This window comes from Megalops cyprinoides, chromosome 3 (genome assembly GCF_013368585.1).
Source record: "Megalops cyprinoides isolate fMegCyp1 chromosome 3, fMegCyp1.pri, whole genome shotgun sequence".
Taxonomy (NCBI): domain Eukaryota; kingdom Metazoa; phylum Chordata; class Actinopteri; order Elopiformes; family Megalopidae; genus Megalops; species Megalops cyprinoides.
This window is the reverse complement of record NC_050585.1, coordinates 54,436,332-54,457,968: the sequence shown is the minus strand read 5'-3', so window position 1 is coordinate 54,457,968 and position 21,637 is coordinate 54,436,332. Positions and strand designations below refer to the sequence as shown.

Sequence of the window (21,637 nt, the reverse complement as noted above, 5' to 3'; positions counted from 1 at the left end):
TTAACAACCGGGGAATTTATTAATGAAGTAATCAGTGCTAGACAGAAGCCCTCTCTCTGAACTGTCTCTCATGTTAGAGTTCCTTTCCTCCACACAACGGAATGGTCATTGGTCAATGGTCACAGATCCACAGATTCTGTAACCATGTGGACAGGATTCCTCTTTTACCTCCGCTGGGGCCTGCTGATCAAATAATGGTTTATCTGTGCAGATGACTGACTGCAGATGAAAAATGCACTGAAATTTGAGTTGGGTTTGCACTCAAAGCTTATGCAGCGTGTAGTCACACTGTGATTTATCTTTTCTGGAGAAAGTATTGTCTTTGTGATGATTAAAGGAATTTTACTAGATTAAACTCATTTAAATTCTTGTTCTTGTCTCTCAGTGTCACTGTGTTATGTCGAACTGTTGTATTGTCACCGTGGGCCTGAGAGAAACGCAATTTCAATCCTCCGTATGTCCTGTGCATATTGGAGAATTGACAATAAAGCTGACTTTGACTTTTTTAAATTCTCCAATGTGACATGAAAGAGAAAGAAGATATAATGGGATTAGAAGACAGTCGGTACAGATTATTCAGATAACTGAATAATTAAGCCATCAATGGCTGCTTTAAGGTATATACACTAGAAGTTTTATTTAAGTAAACTATTAAAGTATCAGACAGAAAACTGGGCAGACATCATCTCTGTACCATCTGGGGTAGATATAATTCATTTAGCTTTGAAAGTTTCCTAAAATACAGACATCTGTCTTCCTTTTAAAATCCTGCATAGTATGGCCCCCCTCGTTTCATCAGATACCAAACGCACAGCAGCAGAACCATCCGGCTGAGAGCTAACTGTCATTCTTCTCAAACAAACCTAAGACATAGACAAATTAGACATAGGCAAATTAAAGTTATATTCATAGCCCTCTGTGATCACAGTATGCATAATGATTGACTATCGACTTTTATGTTGTTTCTTGCTGTTTTGTGCTGTTTTTTTTTTCCTTTTTCCAGTTTCAGTTGATTAATTCTGCTTTTTTACCAGTGTCTTATGAATCCATTATTACAGTAAGAGTCTGTTCACCTGTTAGGGGAGTACAGATGGAAATGAGTTTCTAACTAAATTTGTATCTACTGATGCAATTGCTGACCTGTTGATTAATGTGTCCCTTTTAACTAAATAAATAAATAAATAAAAATTAAAATGAATAGAGGGCTGAGGCTGTCACTGGTAAGGATCTGGAATTGTAATCAGGAGGTCACAGGTTCAAACCCTGAGTAGGACACTGTATCTTGAAGTAATCAGATCATGTGCTTTATCTCTGTGCATGTGAGTACTTGCCTCTGTAGCAGTGTGCCAGTCCTTGTTGCTTGGCGTTTAGAGTGAATTATTTACCATTTAAGAGGAATAATTTGGAGCCTGTGTTTCTCTGCCTGCCGCTGCCTAACCCTGCTGGCTCTGATAAGCGTCGCTCACTGTCTCTGGGAAGCAGGGCCTGTACCGGAGCCCGCGGTCTCCAGTCCTCCAGAGCTGGGAATGTGTGCATGTACTCAGAGCTTGAATCTTCTCTGCCTTATATCCTGCTGAGTACTCAGCTGTGAGACTGTAACTGGACTATAGGACAGCATATAAAATGAACAAGGTGCATTGTAGGACACATCACTGTATATCATTATGCATTGTGGTGTACTTTATTATAATATTGCTTGATGGGATACTGTATTGTATAATGTAATGCACAGTGGGATACTATATAAATGTTATACTGAACCAATCCCTTAATAACTCATGTGTGCTTCACAAAGATGATTGTGTGTGTATTAAAAATGAGCTGTGTCCCAGTGCTTGAGACTTCTCTCACTAACACACAGGGGTCATACAGTAACGCTCCACTGGGGACCTCAAAAAACTTTATTACTAAATTTTTATTTAGTTATTTTTCATGAATACATGTTAGGAAGATGTAGTGCATGTACATGTAACTGCATTGTGCATGTACACACTCCAGAGTGCCACATGTCAGCACTTCCAGTGGAAATAAGTTAATATTTACATTTCAGTCAAACGCTTTCTCTGACAAAATTACTGTATAACATTATTATACTAGGATTGCATTTAAAATATTATACCAAGTAGCAAAATGTGAGAAACGGAAGACTGTTGATAAAAGTAGGAGAAAAAAAAGCAGGTTTAAGGAATAGGACCAACATGGCAAGTTTTCAGCTACTCTGGCTTGAAAGGCGTAAGTGTGTAATCTACCATACATTTCTAAAGAATAAAATCATGGACTGTGTTACTTGTGTGGGGTGTGAGAGCGGATTCAGAGGGTCAGAGGGAGGTAGACTCACATGTTCACATACTGACTGGGGCTCACTGCTGTCTGCCAGGATTTTCAGTGAACACCTTCATTATCTGAGTCTTAACTCACCCTTTAATGAAAGGAGTACACTCCCGTGCTGCTTCCTGGTTTAACAGCTGGCCAATCTGTGGCCGAAAGAATCGTTAGTCCTGGGAGTTCCGCAAGGGTCAGGCCTGGGATCTTTACATCTTGTGAGCACACATCACTTCCAGAACACTTCCAGTTACAGACTTTCATTCCATCAGTTAGGTCAAAATATCTATAGAAAGAACATCAATAAAAGAACCAAAGACAACATCGCTTGGTGTACGAAATCTTTAAAATAATTTAATCAGCCTTATTTACAGAACAAGAGCCAGCCAACAGACAGTGCAGTGTACATACAATTTGTATGGAAACGGAAAGAAGTGTGCTTGAAACCAAGAGCCCTAAATACAAATGCATTCATTATAAAGACCATCATTTCCACCTGTGAGAATCACAGGGGCCCTGCAATGCATTGTGGGAAGAGGTCTCTTCCTTATAGCCAATGTCTCCTGACAGACGGCGCAGTACCTACACTAATCTGTCTAAGAACTCGCAAGCACCCACAGGAAGCATATAAAGTTATTTTGGCTCCAATATGGTGTCACCTGAAGAAAGGTATTGTTCCTGTGGCTACCACGCTTCCCTATAGCTTGTAAATAGCAATGTCCTCCTCTGTGTCAGCAGCTCCTGAAGGCTGAACCTGCTGTGTGCGCTGTGTGGTAGCACCGTCACCTGTTCCTGCATGTACACAGTAATACCCAGAATTAAGACACCATTTATGAATGGAAGCATTAAAATACACTCTTTTATAGATGAGATCCCAGAACTCTCAGACAGACCAGAGTGGAACCTGCAGTGGTCAGGAGACAATGCTGTACGCCAGCTTGTGAAGCCTGATACAGTAAATCAAAGGCCACAGGTCACAGGGGTCCCTTCTAAGGTAACCAACCCTGACCGAATGGCCACAAGAAAAACAGAAAGGAAACCAAATTCAAAAAGAAAGAGGAAGGCTACTTACAGTTCATTCAAGAAAGAAAAGTTTTTCATGTTGCTTTTCCTTTTTATATAAAACCCATCACGCTTTACACTAAAATAAAATAATTATATTTTACAACAATATCATTTCAACCAGTAAAATAGGCTTTTCTGAGGTAAATTACAGTTAATATACTTGTACAAAGTAAAAAAGTTTTTTCCCTAAAAACACAACTAAGTGTGTTGGTTTTTGTCTCTATGGATCTTCTTGTTCCTCGTTGAGGTCAGTGATGCACTGCTGAAGTCAAACTCAGCCTCGGGTCACTGCACTCCCGCCTCCCCACCCACATCCCCCCAGTTCTCCACTACACTAAAATCACCTTCTAACACAGAGCTACCAGGGACGTCTGGCAACCCTAGAGGACAGGAGATACCGATGAGATCTGGCAACCTACCAGAACAAACTTCACCTGAGAACAGCGAGTTCACTGCGAATCAAATATGAACAAGGCAACAGGAGACACCATTCCTTACTGTGGAACACAGCTTCAATATTCAATATTCCTCACTGTGGAACACAGCTACAATATTTATAATTTCCAAAAAAAGAATCTATCTGAAGAGGACCTCAGATATTGAAGGCACTGAGCTGATGTCTGCCTGTGGTGTGTGGCCCAGGGCCTGCAGACCAAAGCAGAAAGCTTAATGTTCCATCCCTATCTTCCTCCTCGCGGAGCCGCTGATGTCTTTAACACAGCCCAGCCCACCTCTGCTACACGTCCCAACACACCTGCCAAACGCCACCAAACGCTCCACCAAAAACAAACCTTCCTCTTCGACAAAACACACACTCAATGCACACACCTGCTTGTCAGTTCATTCATAAAAAAATGAGATTCTCTATAAAAAACGAGAAAATTCTCCCCTGGGATCGAGCGTGGCCACCACCGGTCAGAACCAGGACCTCGGACCTCTGCACGAACAAACGGACTCCTCTCCTTTGGTACATGGCAGAACCAGCTCCAAAAGAAAAGGTACCCAACATCACCAGTCACTCCCTTTGGAACCGTCTCAATGGAGTCAGCTAGAACAACCCTTTACCCATTTAACCAGTGCAGTTATTTAGCTACAGCTTATCTATAAAGTCAGTCACCTGTGGGGAGTGGAAGACACTTTACCCATCAGCCCCTCAGCACCTGCACCTCTGTCTCCCTCTGAGGGTCCGAATCCCTGCATGCTGCTCTCAGGCAGTGCTGGTGGCCGAACGGGCGGACAGTCACATAAATACTGAAGAGAGTGGAACACACACACACACGTTACACACACACGTTACACACACACGTTACACACACCTGCAGCGTTGCCCACACAGAGCCAACGCCCTGCAACCAGGCACAGAGGAATAGGCACTGAAACAGGACACTTTCAAGTTTAACAAGAGCGACGAGCTCTCCGATCATGATACCCCGAGCAGACAGACACACACACACACACACACACACAGAGACACATACACACACCACACACATACACACATTCAGACACACACACGAACACACAGATACGTAAATACACACACACACACAGATACGTACACATACACACAGATACGTACACACACACACACAGATACGTACACACACACCACACACATACACACATTCAGACACACACACGAACACACAGATACGTAAATACACACACACACACAGATACGTACACACACAGATACGTACACACACACAAACAGATACGTACACACACACACACACACACACACACACACACACACACACATACACATACACACAGATACGTACATATACACACACACACACACACACACACACACACACAAAGAGACACATATACGTACACACACACACACACACACACACACACACAAACGTACACACACTCACACACACACACACACACACACACACACACAAAGATACATACATATACACACACACAGATACGTACACACGCACACACACACACACCCACCCACACACAAACACACACAGATACACACACACACACAAACAAAGATACATACACACACACACACACACACACACACACACACACACAGAGACACATACACACACCACACACATTCAGACACACAGACACAGAGGGACACAAACAGAGACACACATACACACACCATACACACACACGCACGCACGCACACACGCACACACGCATTTCTTTAAGGCTTCTCTGTTGTGAAAATGGCCTAAACTGGGAAGGCTTCTCTGTGATTTATTGCATTATGGTTTTATTACTATAGTTACTCTGGTTATGGCTACTTCTCACTCTTGCTCTGAGCAAATTCTGTATGCACTGCAGGTCAAAAGGGCGTGTGCATGTGCGTGACGCGCTGCGTGGGCGAGGCCGGGGAGGGGGCGGTGCTGTTGGACAGCCGAGGGGCGGAGCCAGACAGCTGCAGCTCCTCCAGCTTCTTCAGGTATTGGTCCTTCAGAGCCAGAAGCTCCCGGTATCTCTGCTCCACTGGGCTCTGTTGCTGCCACCGGGGGGCGACAGAGAGACGCGGGTTAGAACGGGGGTGGGGGCGGGACACACACACACACACACACACACACACACACACACAGGTTAGACCCAGGAGAAACACACAGATTGTAAGCATTAGGCTTAAACTTCTGACATACACATTTTCGCTGGTTTTTGGCGCAGGTACACACATGTACACACCATCACACGCTACAGACAGACCCCTCCTGGGGGGAGTAGAAACATGACACCCCCCAGAAACTGGGGGGAGAGGACAATGGCGGCAGTTTCGGTGTGATCAGAGGATGAACCGCTTCCTTTGTTAGAAACGCGATTGATCACCACTTATTACACCAGTTTTAGCATCACTTCACTGGCTACCTGTTAAATATTGGATTGATTTCAAAGTACTGCTCGTTTAAATGACTTCTGCCCATTTACCTGCAGCATCCATTACTTCCCTGCAACCTGCCCAGATTACACAAGAGGCTGACTTGCCGCAGGTTCCAAAAGCAGAAAGACCAAATCTGACCAAAAAGAGCCTTTTCTCACAGAGTGCTTCTCTTTATCAAATTATGTTAGGGAATCAGGCACACTCTTTTCAAATTTTAAGCCTACATTGCAAACTTATCCTAGACTCTCAGAAGGAGCGTCCCCCCCAAGACCGCCATCTGCCACATACACACAGCTGGATGTTGCTCACTGGTGCAGGAAATGGCCGCTTCTCTCCGGACCCCTCACCTGGTGTCGGATGCGGGGGTTCCAGCGGATGTAGTACCCCACCCACAGCTCCAGGTGGCGCATGCTGGCCACAGGGTACAGCACACGGCTGGACTCCATGGTGTAGAAGGGGTTAATGTAGGACGAGCGATCACTGTTCACTAGAGACCACAGCGACACCGTCTTCGTCTTCACCTCCTGGGAATCACACAAGTGAAAAACCGTTACTAACAACAGACCGCCACGCACATGCACACAGGTGCGCGCACACACACACACACGCGCACGCACACACACACACACGGGGAAAGGCGTTGGGTTACTCACGTCACACACACACACGCACGCGCACACACACACACGGGGAAAGGCGTTGGGTTACTCACGTCACACACACACACGCACGCGCACACACACACACACGGGGAAAGGCGTTGGGTTACTCACGTTGGCGTCGCGAGCGCTCTCGCAGTTGTACAGGAAGGTGCCGAAGCGGCAGCTGTACAGGTGGTCCAGCACGGTCAGAAGGAGCCGGTCGTTAAACTCGAACGCTGTGGGGAACTGAGGCAGCAGGAGCAGGTTTGCGTTCAGTCAGGAGCCGGGAGGGGCTGCTCCACCTTTAATGACATTTCATTCGCAGGTCTCCCTCCCAGGACAGCCAGAAACCCGTAAACCATGGAATATTGTACGTTCCAAACTCTTACTACTGTAGATACAGTACAGATCTAAGTCACAGCTGCAGACGCAGACAGCACAGGACACAGTGTAACGCAGTGTAACACAGGTGATGCACAGCACAGTGCGAACCTCGCAGCATAACACAGTCAGCACAGAGCATAGTCTAGGAGCTCACCTGCTTGGTCATCTGCCAGACGCAGTCGATGAACTGCAGGAAGATAGGAGATCTGTCTGCGTCCGCGTGGTTTTTATCCCCGTGACCGATTCTCTACAAAGAAAGCAGGAGTGTTTCACACGCTTACACGCCCCTTGCACGCTTACACGCCCCTCGCACGCTTACACGCCCCTCGCACGCTTACACGCCCCTTGCTAATGGGAAACGTGTTCAAGGACATGTTGATCTGAAGACTTATGCTTAAATGCTTGAAATTTGTTACAGAAATATAAATAGTGAAGTTGGAATTTCATTCCAAAAAAAATGTATTTTAAAAAATAGTTTTTGCCTATTTTGAAGAATCTAAAATATAAGATAGCTTTGATTTGCTTAACACTTTTTTGGTCACTGCATAATTCCTTTTATTGTATTTACTATTATTCCAAAATATGGAAAATAGTAAAAATAAATAAAAACCCTTCTATGAGCAGGTGTTCCAAACCTTTGACTGGTACTGTACATTCCACTCACACGCTTACACTCCACCTGCCTGTTAACAGTCCACTCACACGCTTACACTCCACCTGCCTGTTAACAGTCCACTCACACGCTTACACTCCACCTGCCTGTTAACAGTCCACTCACACGCTTACACTCCACCTGCCTGTTAACAGTCCACTCACACGCTTACACTCCACCTGCCTGTTAACAGTCCTCTCACACGCTTACACTCCACCTGCCTGTTAACAGTCCACTCACACGCTTACACTCCACCTGCCTGTTAACAGTCCATTCACACGCTTACAGTTCTCCATGCATTTCCCTCTCAGCGGTAACACAGTGTTGATATGCTGGGTTAGGGTTAGGGTTGGGGTTAGTTTGGTTCTTTGTTGGTATGGTGACAGTTATAGCTGATTTCTTATAGCAGCCAGTGCACCAAATCTGCATCTACACAAATATCTCAGGGACTCACCGAGCCGAACTTATGGCCGAAGCCCAGCCACTCCTTCTGCAGCAGCACCTGGAAGCCGTGCAGAGTGCGGTAGAAGCTGTCCAGCATCAGCATGGAGAGGGAGGTCAGCTGCGCTGTGCGGTCCCAGCCGTCGCTGCAGTGCACCAGCACCGACTGCCCCGACGACACCTTATCCGCCACCTGGATCGCCCCCGCCAGCACCAGCTAAAGAGGGGGAGGGGTCAGTGACACACTGCACTGCTGAGGAGCTCTCCGCTAGGTTTGCTGTACCCTTCATGGAAGCACTTAACCAGCAGTACCGATGGGTAAAATACATGTGAAAATGTGTCTGCTAATCAACCTGAGCCTGAAGCCCTTTGGGGAACAGCGTACGGGCCCTGGAAGCCCTTTGGGGAACAGCGTACGGGCCCTGGAAACCCTTTGGGGAACAGCGTACGGGCTCTGGGTTCAGCAGTGGAACGCCTGGTCCCCCCTGCTACCTGTTGCTGACCCCGCCCTGCTACTCACAACACAAAGCTCACACTTTCACTCTCTCTTCAGAAGAACAATAGAGGGTGTGTTACCCCCGCGGGGGGGGGGGGGGGGGGGGGGGGGGTTGGGCTGGTTGGTTTCGGATCTGGTTTTGGCTTTCAAGAATACCAGCGTTTCATCAGCAGAACTAACATGTTGGTTACACCCACACCCACCCACGCATGCCACAGACAGCCTGTTATACCCACACACACCCATACACTGTTCAGACAGCCGCTAGCCTATTCCACCGACACACAGCATACACCCCCTCAGACATCTGCTAGTCTGTGACACCCACACACACCCAAACACCCCTCAGACAGCCGCCAGCCTGTGACACCCACACACCCCTCAGACAGCCGCCAGCCTGTGACACCCACACACACCCACACACCCCTCAGACAGCCGCCAGCCTGTGACACCCACACACCCCTCAGACAGCCGCCAGCCTGTGACACCCACACACCCCCACACACCCCTCAGACAGCCGCCAGCCTGTGACACCCACACAGCCCTCAGACAGCCGCCAGCCTGTGACACCCACACACACCCACACACCCCTCAGACAGCCGCCAGCCTGTGACACCCACACACCCCTCAGACAGCCGCCAGCCTGTGACACCCACACACACCCACACACCCCTCAGACAGCCACCAGCCTGTGACACCCACACACACCCACACACCCCTCAGACAGCCGCCAGCCTGTGACACCCACACACACCCACACACCCCTCAGACAGCCGCCAGCCTGTGACACCCACACACCCCTCAGACAGCCGCCAGCCTGTGACACCCACCTTGACGTGCTCCAGCCAGTGTGTGGACTCCAGGCTGGAGAGCCAGTGTGCCTCCTCCACATGTGGGTACACAATGTCCTTCAGCTTCTTCAGAGACTCCCGCATCACATGGATGTTGTGGATGTCCAGGAAGACCAGCTCGGCGTTCTGGTAGTCCTCCCCCTCGTACCCGCCTCCCGTCGCCTGTGGCCATGGAGACAGCGGAGCGTGACAGCCGGCACAGACACACAGACTCGGACAGGGTGCGTGGGGCTGAATGGCGGACTGACCTTGTTGGCTACGGCGTTGACGTTGGGCCGGGCGTCGAAGATGGTGAGCTTGCTGGTGCCGCCGTTGGCCTCGCGGATCAGGTCCAGGTAGCGCTCGTCATCGCGGTTACGCTTCCCGCTCATGCCCACCAGGGGCTGACTGCAGCGGGTGATCACCGCCTGCTTCTCCGGGTGTATCCATGACAACACCTAAGCCAAGGAGGGGGAGATTACCCCAATGTACAACACAGGAGAGAGAGACAGAGAGAGAGAGAAAGAAGGAGGGAGAAAAAGAGCGAGAGAGAGAGAAAGAGGGAGGGAGAGAGAGAGTGGGGGAGAGAGAGAGAGAGAGAGAGAGGAGGATGACAGAAGCTCACAGGGATGCGGCCGCGGGAGCGAAAGGTGGCCACTTTGCGCAGATCCTCGTCGGAGGCCTTGAACGGCACGGCCAGCAGGGCAGGGTAGGTGTCACATAGCTCATAGTTCTCATTCAGGAAGGTGATGCGCCAGCTGTCATTGGGCAAACCCTGCAGAGACCACACATTAATGACCAATCAGAGAACAGGAATCTGTCTTCTGCCATTCCTCTCAGGTTCTTCCTGCTGTGGTTCTAAAAGAAACAGCTTCTCCTTGCTGACACATTCAGTATTTCTTCCACTTCAGCCTGTCCCTCAAAGCTCAAAGTGAAAAGTTGTGTCAGAGGTGTTAAGGGGACAGGAGTATAATTTCAGCAGGCCCATGTCAGAGTATCCATAATGCTCATACGACATACTTAAATCAGGGCTTAAACGGTCAGGTGTGAATTCTGCTTCCGTTGAAGTCTGAACAGCAGCACAGAAACAGCAGGTCACGCAGGCAGGTAGCCTCACCTGGCGTCTGAACTCCTGCATGGGGTTGTACACATTCCACCCGTTCTCCTCGAACTTCTCCTGGCTCAGGAAAGCAAAGAGCTGCTGCAGGGAGCAGAGAGAGAGGCAGAGTGAGAGGGAGAGAGAGAGGAGGAGAGAGAGACAGACTGACAGGGACAATGCCTTCCTCCACAGACACTCCACATACTCCAGAGAGAGAGAGAGAGAGAGAGAGAGAGAGAGAGAGAGAGAGAGAGAGAGAGAGGGAGGGACGTACCAGGCCGTGGGACAGAGGGAAAGCGTGCCGAAACAGGATATCAAAGATGTCTCTCCTGCTGTGGCCCTCCTGCTTCAGAGCAAACCGCAAGTTCCTCATGTCCTGCACCCCACACACACACACACAGACAGACAGACACAAACACACACACGCATGTGCACACACATACACAGGGGAAAGAAGATAGACTTGAGCCAAAAAGCTTCTTCCTCCAATCATGCTGTCTGCCCTTATGGGTGGAGAGCAGTGCTACCTTGCAGGTGATGTCCAGCCCATAGGAATTCTCCCCCCGGCTGGAAGCCCCGCCCATTTTCTCCACCCGACTGATGGTTCCCAGCGGCACATCAAAAGTCACTACAGGTTCCTATGACAACAGGAAAACCAGAACCTTCTCTGTTTGTCTGGTGACAACTTCATAATGAAACCCCAAAAAACTAACTAAAAAATTCATACATTCACACAGAAGCCCATGCAGTAAGAGACCTGCAAAGACCACCTCCAGAACTCAACACTGAGCGAACCCAAGGTCCATTTCCCAGGGTGGGCTAGTGCACTATGTATACATATATAAACAATATAGACTATATAATACATATGTAGACTACGCAGACATACACACTCCTTAAAATCTAAAGACAATACAAAGCTATCAGAGTCATATGGGCTCCCACTCCAATCCCGCCACTTTACCCAGAATTCCCAAGGCTACTCACCGCCTCCACGCTGCGGAAGTACAGTCTGTAATTGGTGATGACCACCTTCCCTTTCACTGCTCCGCTAAATGGGCAGATGTAGATGATGTCTTTGTCTGAGGGGGGGAGGGGAGAGAGGACACCTTACTACACAGCTGCAGAGAGAACTGTATCCTCTTTCAGACACACACAGAACGCACCGCGGTCCCATACGCCACACACACACACACAGACGCACACACTCTCACTCTCTCTCTCTCAGCCTCATAATACTCACTCTGCCACATTAAACTTCCACTTTTCATTTGGACGCCACTTTCAGTACTGTTCCCTGGAGCTTCAGTGTTAACGCTTTGCTTTCAGGAAAAGCACTCTGCTGCTCTCTGCCCTAACACACCCATTACACCCATCTCACACTCATTACACACCCATTACACCCATCTCACACTCATTACACACCCATTACACCCATCTCACACTCATTACACACCCATCTCACACTCATTACACACCCATCTCACACTCATTACACCCATCTCACACTCATTACACACCCATTACACCCATCTCACACTCATTACACACCCATTACACCCATCTCACACTCATTACATACCCATTACACCCATCTCACACTCACTACACACCCATTACACCCATCTCACACTCACTACACACCCATCTCACACTCATTACACACCCATTACACCCATCTCACACTCATTACACACCCATTACACCCATCTCACACTCATTACACACCCATCTCACACTCATTACACACCCATTACACCCATCTCACACTCACTACACACCCATCTCACACTCATTACACACCCATTACACCCATCTCACACTCATTACACACCCATTACACCCATCTCACACTCATTACACACCCATCTCACACTCATTACACACCCATTACACCCATCTCACACTCATTACACACCCATTACACCCATCTCACACTCATTACACACCCATTACACCCATCTCACACTCACTACACACCCATCTCACACTCATTACATACCCATTACACCCATCTCACACTCATTACATACCCATTACACCCATCTCACACTCATTACACCCATCTCACACTCATTACACACCCATTACACCCATCTCACACTCATTACATACCCATTACACCCATCTCACACTCATTACACACCCATCTCACACTCATTACACACCCATTACACCCATCTCACACTCATTACACACCCATTACACCCATCTCACACTCACTACACACCCATCTCACACTCATTACATACCCATTACACCCATCTCACACTCATTACATACCCATTACACCCATCTCACACTCATTACACACCCATTACACCCATCTCACACTCACTACACACCCATCTCACACTCATTACATACCCATTACACCCATCTCACACTCATTACATACCCATTACACCCATCTCACACTCATTACACACCCATCCACCTCCAGCACTCACTCAACACTCAGAGCACAAACGCATCTGTAACGGACGCTCCAGCAGACGGCCGAGCCTGAAGGCATGCAGAACATGGCTCTGTATGCGCCTGTGCATATAACCAACCCATGAGCTACTCTGCAGCTGTGGAACTGCAAAGTCCCGTACAAACCCCACAATGCATTTCACCAGCTGTCTGCCCTGCTGTGCATGCTGGGGACTGGAGGCAGAGAGGAGGCAGAGATCACCATCTGCTTCTACTGAACTCTGGCAAAATAACACGCCCATACAAACAGCCATGTGCCACGGGGACTCAGACACTTTCCGCAGGGCCCTGACAGAAATGGCTCACAGCACACCACACATGCAACCTTTTCTTTTGTTTTCTTCTTTATTTAGAACAGGCAGCCACAGGCAGCCTCCCCTCCAGGTAAGCCTATAAAGGTGAATTCCTGAGCGGAAGAGGAGGGAGATCAAAACGCAGCTCCATGGCTGCAGATCTGAGGGAGACGTCGTCTATTGTTTTACTGCAGCATGGATGGAGAAGCCAGCAGTCAGCATTAATCTGATCTTTTTGATATCGGTGTTTGTTTTTGTCGGGACGTCGATAGGCATTACTCGCTTGGGCCCACAGCGACTGTAGCGCTGGGTCACTCTGTCATACTGTTGTGTCGCTGGAAGTTGTGAGGTCGGAATTTTGGAGACACCTGTTTACCTGAGGCTGAGAGACGGTCGCCCTCGTGCCGTGAGGCTGAGAGACGGTCGCCCTCGTGCCGTGAGGCTGAGAGACGGTCGCCCTCGTGCCGCTGCGGCTCCGGGGCCATGGCACAGAGGACAGGAGCCCTGAGGTCGGCGAGTTCACCTGTGCCGGCTGGGACTGGCGGGCCGGGCTGGTGTCACTGCTTGGGATTGATTGTTTGATTTTACAGTCACTGGCTGTTCCTGCACAGCCTTCCTCAGCAGCTGTGTTTGAGCCTGTGGAGACCAGCTTTAACGGCGGCTAAACTCAGGCATCCTTTCACTTCCAATTCAGTGGTGAGAGGAAGCCGTGTCCTGCAGTCAGAGCGAGTGAACCAGAAATGAAAGGGAGAGTTCTGCGCTAAGCGGGAGTGGCTCTGTCCCTCTGAGCTCTCCGCCTGCGGCTTCCCTCCAGCCCGCAGGGCAGAGCTGCACGCGAGGAGAGCGAGGAGAGCATCAGCACACCTGTGCACCTGAGCACACCTGTGTACCTGCGCCACCCTCCAGCGTTACTCTCGCTGCTGTGTTCAGCTCTGAGGGCGAGAGCATCAGCACACCTGTGTACCTGCTCCACCCTCCAGCGTTACTCTCACTGCTGTGTTCAGCTCTGAGGGCAAGAGCATCAGCACACCTGTGCACCTGAGCACACCTGTGTACCTGCTCCACCCTCCAGCGTTACTCTCGCTGCTGTGTTCAGCTCTGAGGGCGAGAGCATCAGCACACCTGTGTACCTGCTCCACCCTCCAGCGTTACTCTCACTGCTGTGTTCAGCTCTGAGGGCGAGAGCATCAGCACACCTGTGTACCTGCTCCACCCTCCAGCGTTACTCTCACTGCTGTGTCCAGCTCTGAGGGCGAGAGCGCAACTGCAGCAGAATCCAGTCAGACACGCTGCTGAGATTAGCTGCTTGGGTGTCTGCTCCTGACAGACACCCAAGCAGACGCGACACGCTCGGAATAAACCTGCAGCAGCTGTAAGATCGAAGCCTGAGGCTGTGCAGGGACATCACTGTCTGCAAGCTTTCTGAACACAGGCCATGTCTGCTGGAAGACCAGACACAACCCTCACAATCTGGCTGCATCACAACCAGCAAATACACACCCAGGGTCCTGTATCACAACCAGCAAATACACACCCAGGGTCCTTTATCACAACCAGCAAATACACACCCAGGGTCCTGTATCACAACCAGCAAATACACACCCAGGGTCCTGTATCACAACCAGCAAATACACACCCAGGGTCCTGTATCACAACCAGCAAATACACACCCAGGGTCCTGTATCACAACCAGCAAATACACACCCAGGGTCCTGTATCACAACCAGCAAATAAACACCCAGGGTCCTGTATCACAACCAGCAAATACACACCCAGGGTCTTTTTCTTAGGATGCGGTCGTGGTAATTTTGTGGTAAAAAGTGTGTTCTTAAACGGTTCTGTTTTAGTTAATGTGAGGCTCCTGTTATCATCATCAGTTACCCCTGATGCAATGCTGAAATAAGAAAACACATTGATGATGATGATGAAGACTCACCTATCACCCTCTCCTCCCCCGGCAGCAGTGGCATGTCAGACAGAGGCTCCATTTTTAGACTCTCTCTTGAAGCCTGTATCACAGGAGAAAAACTTTAGTTCAGGTTAGCACAGCTGTGCAGTAACACAGTCTCAGGTTAGCACAGCTCTGCAGTAACACAGTGTCAGGTTAGCACGGCTCTGCAGTAACACAGTGTCAGGTTAGCACGGCTGTGCAGTAACACAGTGTCAGGTTAGCACAGCTGTGCAGTAACACAGTCTCAGGTTAGCACAGCTGTGCAGTAACACAGTGTCAGGTTAGCACGGCTCTGCAGTAACACAGTGTCAGGTTAGCACGGCTCTGCAGTAACACAGTGTCAGGTTAGCACGGCTCTGCAGTAACACAGTGTCAGGTTAGCACGGCTGTGCAGTAACACAGTGTCAGGTTAGCATGGCTCTGCAGTAACACAGTGTCAGGTTAGCACGGCTCTGCAGTCACGGGAAAAGCGACTGAGCCCCTGGTCCACTGGGGCATCATCACCCTGCCGTGGATGTGATCAAACTCGTATTCCTGCGTCTGGCAGCCAAATGAGGCGTGTGAATGAGACAGACAAAAGGAAAGACGGAAACTTTTCTGCATCTTCAAAGCAGGGGACAGTTTTCAGCCCAACTGACTGCCCTCACCCCCCACTCTCCTGCTCACAGTGTACATTTACATTTATTCATTTGGCAGAAGCTTTTATCCAAAGTGACTTACAAGTGAGGCAGAGTACAACACAAGCCAAAAACCATAAGGAGTCGGCAATATTAGCAGTGCTACATGGCCAGGTTTCAATGGCTGGCCAGACAAGGTACAAGCCAGCTGGTAGAGATAATGAACCATTACATTTTCTTTCTTTAATAGGAGAACAGTTTTGAGACATGAGTGTAAGTGCTCAGGTGAGACTGGAAGAGCTGCCTCTTCAGATGCTGGAAACAGAGAGGGACTCGGCAGAACGGATGAAATGTGGAAGTTCATTGCACCAAGGAATCTGGAGAGTGATTTTGTGCCGCAATGTGACAGGACAACCAGACGCCGTATGGTAGCAGAGCGCAGTGGTTACTAGGGAACTCGCAGCAGTGAGTTCAGGTAGGTAGGTGCAGTTTTGTTGGTCGTCCTGAACACAAGCATCAAGGCCTTGAACATGATGCACAGTTACAGAGCCCCAGCCTGTCGTCTGTGCCAGTCATGTGTGCGAATTAACACAGAAAAGTGTTGATTTAATATATGTGTGTCTGTGTTCAGGGGTGTTCCTCACATTACAGAGGGCAGTGTGTCTGTCTTCTCTCTCAGGATTTAAAGGTTTAGATGGGATCAGACTGGCTGCACCACTCTGACGGGGTGAAGACCAGGACTCCTGTCTGCCCTCCCCAGTTTTACCAGAGCAGGACAGACCAGCAAAGCTGCCATCCAGCCTGCCCATTGCTACCACTGTGTGTGTGTATGTGTGTGAGAGAGAGAGAGAGAGAGAGAGAGAGAGTCTGTGGTGTTGGGTGTGTGTGTGTGTGTGTGTCAGGGGGGGTTCTTGTGAAGCCTACTGTTTGACAAGAACTTGAAAGACTGGCAGTTGACAGGTGAAACGTGTAAACCGGTTATCCTGTCACAAGCAGCCGGGGGTTGCCAAAAAGCGACCACACCCAGAGCAGGAAGAGGAACAGCAGGGCCAAATAAGGCAGAGCGGGAAGCCTAACATGAGAAAAACACACCGCACAGCATCTACACTGTAACTGCACCGCACAGCATCTACACTGTAACTGCACCGCACAGCATCTACACTGTAACTGCACCGCACAGCATCTACACTGTAACTGCACTGCACAGCATCTACACTGTAACTGCACTGCACAGCAGCACTGCATCCACACTGTGACTGCACTGTAACTGCACTGCACAATTACGCTGAAAGATTACACTGCACTCACACAAGTGATGAGACTGAATATTTCACCATGAGATCACTGGTATGCAAATTTTTGTTGAAGAATAAAACTCTCTCTCACTAATATTCATAGCAGAGTAACAGAGCGCCCAGTGTAAAGTAACAGATCCTTCCGTATTTTTCCCGCCTGAAAGTATGAGTGAATGCAAATTTCTGCAGCTAAGCGGTGTTTGCACCGAAGGATCTGTGGCTGCATCCAGCGACAGGGGGAAGTTGAGTGGCATTATTTGAATGTTAAATCCTGGGATGCCTACGGTATCGCAACATGCACTGAACATGCGGACGTGCAATGCAGGCAGCACTTCAGTACTGAGAGATGGTGGACAGCAGCACCCATGCGGCCTGCAGTATCCGTCCCGTACACGTAAAAACACACAGCGAGATGGCGGACAGCAGCACCCATGCGGCCTGCAGTATCCGTCCCGTACACGTAAAAACACACAGCGAGATGGCGGACAGCAGCACCCATGCAGCCTGCAGTATCCGTCCCGTACACGTAAAAACACACAGCGAGATGGTGGACAGCAGCACCCATGCGGCCTGCAGTATCCGTCCCGTACACGTAAAAACACACAGCGAGATGGCGGACAGCAGCACCCACGCAGCCTGCAGTATCCGTCCCGTACACGTAAAAACACACAGCGAGATGGCGGACAGCAGCACCCACGCAGCCTGCAGTATCCGTCCCGTACACGTAAAAACACACAGCACATCCTTCACTTCTGTCAGAACTGCGACATTTTCCGCTTACAGTTACAGTGTGAACGGCTGAGCGGGTTCAAAAAATCAACCTTAAAAAGTAGATTGTTGTTGTTCTTGTAGTTGTTCTTTTAACAACGACAGCATCAATTTTACAAACTTCTCTCCTCAGATTGTGAAAACACAGTAAAGCGGCCCATCTGCCTGATCTTCACACAGTAAAAACACTGACATTACAGCAGAGTACAGCACTTACGTTCTTAGTGGAACTGTTTTCTAGGGCGTTTGAACTGTATGCTGGTATAGAAGCCGAGGCCATCGCTCAGGGTGTGCTCTGACATGCACTGCAGGGGGTGGCAGAGAGAGAGGGGGACACACAGAAAGAAAAACTATCAGTAACGTTTACCAGCCAACTGCCGATATGCTGCAGCTAAATGTCAGACCTCGTCTTAGAAACAAAACGAGCAAACAAGAATCCATTCTGACAGTAGGAAATGGAGAGGCAGAGACAACCAGCACGTCAGAGTGATGCTTTAAAACAGCCTGACACACAACCAGCACGTCAGAGCGATGCTTTACACTCCCTGCACAGGCAGCATGGGTTACAGACACTAGTCTTACCTGCAGTGGTCTCAGTGAAACACTTATTTCATCATTACATCACGTTACAGACATTTGGCCAACACTCATTTTTTTGTTTTTAATAACTTTTTAGACTATGTGTGATATTTATTTACAGGCACTTGGGTTCAACCTCATAGAACTCAAACTATTCTCATGAAAAGGAACAAGATATGCCCCCGCCCCCAACACACACACACACACACAACCTGCTCACCCAGAATAAAACCGCAGTTCAGCTTCTGATAAGCAGCCGGACTGTTTTACGCAGCGCTACAGGCGCTAAGGTCTGCTGTCTAACCAGGAGAACTGAGCTGTCCGTATCTCGCAACATTCAACCCTGGTGTCGCGACAAACACGGTTTCACGACACGACGTGTCAGGAGCTATTTATAACTCCCAGCTCTGGCAGATAGCCCGATAGCCACCGCTGAGTTTGGCTTTCGCTTCTGTTTAAAATTGGCGGCGAGCTGACAATATCCACTCAGATGTGCAAATATCTCCAAACATAATCGATAACAACTCCGTTACATTTGTCTACAAATATCAAGCAAAGGAGTGTTCACAGTCGTATAACGTAAAACAGCAGCAATATTTACACTGGGAGATTCAATAGCTAGCCTAAGTACCCCGTTAGCTAACATTTCAAACATCACACTAACTTCAAACATCACGTAACCAGCTACACCTGACACCTAGCTAATTAGCCAAATATTCCCTTCAACTTTTCTTTTACGTGAACAGGGCAAGTTGATTACCACGTTTAGTAGTTCTCTAGCTTAACTACAGATCTAGCGCCAGGATCACCTGCCTATCTACCTTGTTAGCTGTATGCTAATCTCTGATGTCCATCAGTCAGGCTAATGAGTTAGCCAGAGTTATAAAGTCAGGTTAGCTAGCACTTTGCTGGCTATAGCAGTGTCTCAGTTATGATAACCTGTCTCGTTTGCTGCGTCATTTATGTCTGCTAGAAAAGCAGGTCGCTAGTTAACTCGCCATTCGACTGTATTTAGCTTTAGCGACACTGAGACACGGCCAGCCTGCTGGTCAAACCCCCGACTCCGGCGCTGAAACGGCCCGATCCCCGCACACAGGAAACTTCTGCGGGAAAACTTCTGAGCGCACCGCCGCTTAGCCCGTGACACAGCTGTACCACCAGGCAACACACCCCGCAGGCAGCGCGTTTCTTTCTGTGGAGAAGAGGAGCGCATTCACTTTGCGTCTGAAACTTTTGGAAGTTTTCGGCAGCTGCAGTAGCCAGCGGGCTGTGTGATCCGCTGCCCCCGCTCCCCGCTCCGAGCAGCGGGGCACTCTCCCGAGCGATGCCTGCCACCCGCATCAGGCCCACGGCGCGTTAATGCCCATCCACGCCCTGCCGATCGCGGTAGCAGAAACGGAAAACTAAACAGAAGCAGGATAAGGATGAGGGAATCGTGTTCATAACTGTGTTTGGACAGAAAACAGCCCTTCTTACCCGATTATACCACCCAACGCCTCGCTCCCGATGAATTTCTGCGTCTGTTTTTGCGCAGCAGCTGGGAGAGCTCGCTCACGACCACGTGACGGCCACTGCACCGCCAGGATTGGCTGCCTTCGAGGGCCTGTGCCGCAATGCATTGTGGGACATGTAGTTTGTTTAATGTCATCTCCCTGTAGGGTGACAACATACAGCCTTAACGCTAGTAGTGGTGTGTAATGATGTAATGAGGACGATAAAGCATTTTTGTACAGTCCACAAATATTTATGTACTTTAAAACTCTTAATGGCATACATCTGGGTTAAAGTAAGGTGAAACTAAATTCTTACAATTTGTATTAACAAATCTGAAGTACTGTACTGTGTGCCAGTGTAATTTCTAATGCGAAGTAATTATCAGTAATTATGTACATAGCTATCTGCGCCATTAATTCTCCTTCACAGGTTTGTGTCACACAGGTGTGGTGTGTGCATAGTTACAGGTAACTGCACCGATTTACCGTGGGCAGCTGGAATTAGCCAGTCAGTCCAGTGACAGACTATGAAGTACAGTGCCGTGAAAAAGTGTTTGCCCCTTTCCTGATTTCTTTTATTTTTGCATCATTGTCACACTTAATTGTGTCAGATCTTCAAACAAAATTTAGTGTAAGGCTTTGCTGCTTCAGGGCCTGGGCGACTTGCCATAATTGACAGAAACATGAATTCTGCTCTCTACCGGAAAATCCTGAAGGAAAATGTCTGGTCATCAGTCCGTGATCAGAAGCTGAAGCGCAACTGGGTTATGCAGCAGGACAACGATCCGAAGCACAGGAGCAAGTCCACCTCTGAACGGCTTAAAAGAAACAAAATTAAGGTTTTGGAGTGGTCTAGTCAAAGTCCTGACTTGAATCCCATTGAAATGCTGTGGCAGGACCTCAAATGGACAATTCATGCTCAAAAACCCTCCAATGTGGCTGAATCAAAGCAATTCTGCAAAGAAGAGTGGGCCGAAATTCCTCCACAGCGATGTGAAAGATTGATCTCCAGTTATCGGAAGTGACTGGTTTTAGTTGTTGCTGCTAAAGGTGGCACAACCAGTTATTAAGTTTGGGGAGGGGGGGCAATTACTTTTCACATGGGTGATAGTGTTGGATAACCTTTTTCCTTCAATAAATAAAATGAATCATTTAAAAACTGTATTTTGTACTTTGTCTTACATTAAATTTTGTTTGAAGATCTGACACAATTAAGTGTGACAATGATGCAAAAATAAAAGAAATCAGGAAAGGGGCAAATACTTTTTCATGGCACTGTATAAATCAGCTTTTCTGAACTTTATTACATTGATTTATCAGGACAAGTTTTCTTATTCTTATATTTCATGTATACC

At 48.6% G+C, this 21,637-nt stretch overlaps 1 protein-coding gene across 3 annotated transcripts; it reads right to left on the bottom strand.

Moving 5' to 3' along the window:
- Nucleotides 1-5,556: 5,556 nt before the first annotated feature.
- Nucleotides 5,557-20,340, bottom strand: LOC118774741 (myotubularin-like). Of its 3 annotated transcripts, none has more exons than XM_036524209.1 (15): nucleotides 20,266-20,340; nucleotides 18,428-18,515; nucleotides 15,516-15,588; nucleotides 11,799-11,893; nucleotides 11,339-11,449; nucleotides 11,086-11,187; nucleotides 10,830-10,913; nucleotides 10,338-10,487; nucleotides 9,982-10,170; nucleotides 9,713-9,895; nucleotides 8,400-8,603; nucleotides 7,448-7,540; nucleotides 7,042-7,155; nucleotides 6,616-6,792; nucleotides 5,557-5,884 (listed from the first exon to the last, which is right to left on the bottom strand). In XM_036524209.1, exons 2-15 carry the CDS (start codon nucleotides 18,488-18,490, stop codon nucleotides 5,711-5,713), a joined length of 1,812 nt encoding a protein of 603 aa, XP_036380102.1. In that variant the 5' UTR covers nucleotides 18,491-18,515; nucleotides 20,266-20,340; the 3' UTR covers nucleotides 5,557-5,710. The 3 variants fall into 3 exon arrangements, with proteins under 3 accessions (XP_036380102.1, XP_036380104.1, XP_036380105.1); XM_036524211.1 differs by having other exon boundaries at nucleotides 5,557-5,878; XM_036524212.1 differs by lacking the exon at nucleotides 18,428-18,515 and having other exon boundaries at nucleotides 20,266-20,317.
- Between the last annotated feature and the right edge of the window lie 1,297 nt (nucleotides 20,341-21,637).

Bases quoted from the DNA above. Each gene is read 5' to 3' on its own strand.
- LOC118774741 (XM_036524209.1), bottom strand. From the start codon at position 18,490: ATGGCCTCGGCTTCTATACCAGCATACAGTTCAAACGCCCTAGAAAAC. The intron at 8,604-9,712 runs GTGGGTGTCACA...CCCCCTCTTTAG, and splicing joins ACTGGCTGGAGCACGTCAAG to CTGGTGCTGGCGGGGGCGAT. The intron at 7,156-7,447 runs GTGAGCTCCTAG...CTGCTGCCTCAG, and splicing joins TCTGGCAGATGACCAAGCAG to TTCCCCACAGCGTTCGAGTT.